Source organism: Miscanthus floridulus, chromosome 8 (genome assembly GCF_019320115.1).
Source record: "Miscanthus floridulus cultivar M001 chromosome 8, ASM1932011v1, whole genome shotgun sequence".
Classification (NCBI taxonomy): domain Eukaryota; kingdom Viridiplantae; phylum Streptophyta; class Magnoliopsida; order Poales; family Poaceae; genus Miscanthus; species Miscanthus floridulus.
In genome coordinates this window covers 152,676,573-152,681,533 of record NC_089587.1, presented here as the reverse complement: position 1 = coordinate 152,681,533, position 4,961 = coordinate 152,676,573, and the positions used below count along the sequence as shown (strand labels likewise).

The following is a 4,961-nucleotide window of genomic DNA, read 5'->3' as shown; positions in this document are numbered from 1 at the left end:
CGCGCGATATCGTTGTCCTTACCATGAGATCCAGTGGCGCATGAGCCATGACCTATGCATGAGGTGAACAATGAGGCTAGGACTAGCGGCGCAGGTGCAAGGGTGGAGGAGGAAGCTTGGGCTCCACACGAGTTGGAGGGCAATCAGAGCCGTTCCTAGAACCGTACAAGGTACTAAGCTAAAAAAACTAATGATTTAGAGAGATCTAACCATTTGTCAGCCTGTTCGTTTCGTCGTAAATGATCGTGGATTATTTACTGCTGGCTGGTTTGGTGTGAGAGAAAAATACTGTTTTAACTTATAATTTACGATTGTATACGAGCAAGCGAACAGGCAGTGTGTTTCTTTACATATACCCAAAGTCCCAAATCTTTTAGTGCCTTTACATGGTTGTTTAGAAAGATGATTTTTGGACCTGAACTATTGCTATAAACCTCAACTTTTGTAGACAAATCTTTCTGTTCCATGCATGCATTTAATTAAAATTTCTCTCCTCTCTGCTTCACTCGTTTCCTGGACACCCAAAGTCACACTCACTGGGCACGCTGGAAGCAACAAGGCAGCCGCCTCTTTTCAACATCACCAGCATCATTAAAATATCATAAATCCCACTGCTGACTGCCCCTTTCTCTCTTAATCTATCCATTTTATTTGAGATTAAGATGCAGTCAAAAGCACCAGCCGGACGGAAACAGCAGCGGCTGATCCAACGAGGCGGCAAGCGTAATCACATGAGGCGGCCAGGAAAAAAAACTGTTGCCTGTTGTATAAACTGGCAGTTAGTAGAACAAACCAAACCAGCCACAGCGTCCAGCGAGGCTTTTGCCTACAAAACAACACACCACGCCGCCGCCGCTCGCCGCCCACTTCTCTCCCACCTCCCCTCCACTCCACTCTTTGCTTCTCGCGTAGGGTTAGAATAGAATCCCATGGCGCTGTCGTCCGAGATCCGCTTGGGCCACCAGATCCCCCTGTCCCACTCAGACACCGACTCCTACGAGGAGGAGGAAGAAGAGGAGGAAGAGGAAGAAGAAGAGGAGGAGGAGGAGGAGGAGATGGATGAGGTGACGGTTTCGTCTCCGCTGATGCTGCCGGCAACGGAGGCCAGGGGAGGGGTGTCCGTGGTTGAGATGGTGACGGGGGCGCTCCGGAGGTCGCTCATGCTGTGCAGCAGCAGCGCCGGCGCCGGCGTGCGCGAGCCGGAGGAGCTGGAGGAGGACGGGGCGACGCCCCCGCCGGGTATGCAGATAGGGGGACCGACGGATGTGCGGCACGTCTCGCACGTCACCTTCGACCGCTTCGTCGGCTTCCTCGGCCTCCCCGCCGACCTCGAGCCCGACGTGCCTCGCCCCGTGCCGAGCGCCAGGTCAGTGTTCCAACACCTTTACTCCCCCCATTGTTTGATCTGCGTGTGTACATAGTTTCCTGCCCTGGATTCGCAGACAATTTTGTGGGTGAACTCTGCGACTGGGATTCCGCCCCCAGAAATTTGGAATTTGGCGCCTGGTTGGACTGAATTTTGCGTTGTTCTGACGTTAAGCTAAGTTGTCCAACAGCTCCACCTAACAGAACAAACATGTCACAGTACGATAGCTGTTAGCTTTCGGGTTTACACAGGATGATGCGATGAGCCGATAAGGCTGTTGCTTTGTGATCGTGACCTCATTTTCAGGACAGCTGCTGTTTCCAAGGCTGACATGATCAAGTTCAGCTACTGCCGAATATTCTAAAGTGCTTTTCCTGTGGGAAATAGGTCTGTTTGTACTCGCCAGTGAGTGGGATATTGTGATGATCTGTCCTTCTTAGTTTTCTATATTCATTTCCATGCAGGCAAAGATACCTAAGTTTATTATCGGTTTTTTTAGTTAGTGTCTATCTGTTCCATTGTCCTGGTACCTCATCCATAGCCATTGAGTTGCACTAAGGGATTCTACAAGTTTAGGCCCTGTTTGGAATGAAGGATTTCCACGGGAATTTTGAGGGAACAGATTCCAGAGGAAAGGAATCACGTTGGAGCATTTGGATTGAAGGAATGCCGAGTTACGTTCCACAGGAAAGGGAGTAGCTGATGTGCAAAACACAGGAAATAAAACATCCACTGCGATCCAAGGGAAACAATCATCGTTGGCTCTCTACTGACCCATATTTGCCTTACATGTTACAATTCCTATGTTATAAATTCCTGTGTTCCAAACAGCCTAAATTTTCCGTTCATGTGTTTTGAAATCCCGTAGTTTTTTACTTTTCATCATACCTTATTCCTGTGTTTTTTCCTATTCCTGTGTTTTGGATTCCTTCGTTCCAAACAGGCCCACCTTCACTTGTGTTTGCGACAGATAGTTTCTGTTTTCCTTGACGCACATGGAATCCTGTACGTCTATATTTGCTGAAGCCTAACTGAATTTAGGTTTACTAAACGGTATATTTCTGCATACAGTGTAAGCGTATTTGGAGTTTCACCAACTTCCATGCAGTGCTCGTATGATAGAAGAGGAAACAGTGTGCCAACAATACTCCTGACTATGCAAAGGAAGTTATATTCACTTGGGGGTCTTCAGGTAACAGATGCGAAAATTTTGAAATCAGAGTGGCAGCACAGAGAGTTCTGATTTTTTTCCCTTGTTCGATTAGGCTGAAGGGATATTCAGGATAAATGCAGACAATAGCCAGGAACTATATGTGAGGGATCAACTAAACAGGGGGGTTGTTCCAGATGGTGTTGATTTGCACTGCCTCGCCGGACTGATAAAGGTTTGTGTTTACCTTTTCTTTTTTCTTTTTACATTGCCTTTGTTTTGTTAACTTGGCAAACTTTTCAATATATACAGACTATCAGCTGTCTACAATTGTTATATACAGTCTTTAAATATGTTCATTCAGACATACCCATTAATCTATACACCGATCAATATGAAGCCCAAACTATTGCTCAGCAAATTAAGATTCCTTTTCATTTAGTTTCTCCTCTACATTAGTCATGATTAATGTAGAAGTTACTGATTATAGGCATGGTTTCGAGAACTTCCAAGTGGAGTATTGGACTCGTTGACTCCAGAACAAGTGATGCACTGCAACACTGAAGAAGAGTGTAGCCATCTTGCAAGTACCCTACCTCCTGTTGAAGCAGCATTACTTGAATGGGTCATCAATCTCCTGGCAGATGTGGTGGAAAATGAAAGCTACAACAAGATGAATGCTCGCAACATTGCTATGGTTTTTGCACCAAATATGACCAAGGTTACTGGCAAGAATATTTGTTTCTCTCTACCTGCATTACTTTTCAGAATCTGTTGTCTAACCACGGAGCATTGATCTCTTTCAGATGGCGGACCCCTTGACTGCCTTGATACATGCAGTTCAAGTGATGAATTTCCTCAAGACACTGATCTTGAAGACTGTAAATGAAAGGGAGGAGGCTGCTAAAGTAACCAGGGCATTCCCATCGAACTCTGGTTCCCCCAGCGACAAAGATGAACCTCAAACTTTAGAGCATTCGGACATGCCCTTTGTCTGTTCAAGTCAGCAAAACGTAGATTATCCTATAATTGATGAGGCTAAGCTTGATCAGTTCCTTTTTAGAGTGGAAGAAGCTCTTCATCATGAGACGCAAGGCAGCATGGATGGACCCAAGAATCTTGACAGTAGTAGGGGTGACCAGAAAAGCAACAGTGAAATTACTCCATTGGACACTGATTTGACCAGCCAAAACGAGTTCAGTAACAGCAATGAGGAAGGTCTCTTTGACAAATTTAAATTTAGGAAAGGAGTAGGGAGGCTCTGCAGACACCCTGTTTTCCAGTTCAGTAGATCCATGAAGAAGCCCGATGAAGCAGAGCAAGCTTGTGTATAGGGTATGCCTGTGTAGTTGATAACACCGCAATTTCTGCAGCTTGTTTGCTGTGTAGGTCTTCAGCTATTCTCCTAGATTGTGTGCCTAGAAGGTATTAGCCCCTTTATTAGTACTGATTTGGGTAATTGGGTGTATATGTTACTATGTCAGTTGGTCATTTCTCACCGTCCTAATTGTTAGAAGCCATCATGCAGATCTATTGTAAGTGTAGTGATTATTATTGATTTGTCAGATACAATCTCTTGTATGATTTTCATTTTACGTGACGATTTGCATGGTGCTTACTCTACCCTGCAGTGCAGCAGTCTTCGACATTTATCTCGTGATTGTCTAGTATGCACTTATTTAAACAGTAAAGCCCTTGTTTTGTAATTTTGTGTTGTTCCGCATGGATCTTCTATACACGACTGACGAAATCAGGTTCCTTGTGCTGACTGCATCTGCAGCTCGTTTCTATTGAACTCCTGCTTACACCAACGCTAGTCAAGGAGTAAGCACCGCGGGGCCAGCAAGGCAGGAACTCTGCCACAGTACTTAATTATACGAGGGCAAAGGAACTTATCGCTCCACGTTATCAGTCATGGTATAGTTTTTTTCTCTCACAACAAAACAGCATCAGCTAGCTTATCAGCCGGAAAAAAACCATCAGCTCGTTAGGCTCATTGAGAAGTACAGGAACCACTAACAAAGTAACAACGGAACCTCCGAGGCTTTTGGTCTCGTTCGGCTTGCTGAAACTTGACTGAAAAACACTATTCTGGTTGAATTGTTGTGAGAGAAAACACTGTTCCAGCAGAAAAAATAAGCCGAACAAGCTGGTTTCTAGGAAAGCCGAACGGGGCAAAGTTGCTACTATTATGCTTTGACTTCTAGAAGAATTGAGTCCGCCAATCTTGAATGTTCTCATTGTTCTAGGATCTTTCTCAGGCCTTCTTTTAAATCCAAGATGTAAAGTTTTGGGCTGTCACATCAGGTGTTACATGGGTGTCACATGGGGTGTTCGGATACTAATAAAAAATAAATTACAGAATTCGTCAGTAAACCGCGAGACGAATTTATTAATCCTAATTAATTCGTCATTAGCACATATATACTGTAGCATCACATTGTC

General features: G+C 44.8%; 1 protein-coding gene across 1 annotated transcript; it reads left to right on the top strand.

Moving 5' to 3' along the window:
* The first annotated feature begins 821 nt into the window (after positions 1-821).
* On the top strand, positions 822-4,088 carry LOC136473744 (rho GTPase-activating protein 5-like). The gene is made up of 5 exons (XM_066471387.1): positions 822-1,366; positions 2,438-2,558; positions 2,632-2,751; positions 3,007-3,237; positions 3,323-4,088. Exons 1-5 carry the CDS (start codon positions 930-932, stop codon positions 3,848-3,850), a joined length of 1,437 nt encoding a protein of 478 aa, XP_066327484.1. The 5' UTR covers positions 822-929; the 3' UTR covers positions 3,851-4,088.
* Positions 4,089-4,961: the final 873 nt, after the last annotated feature.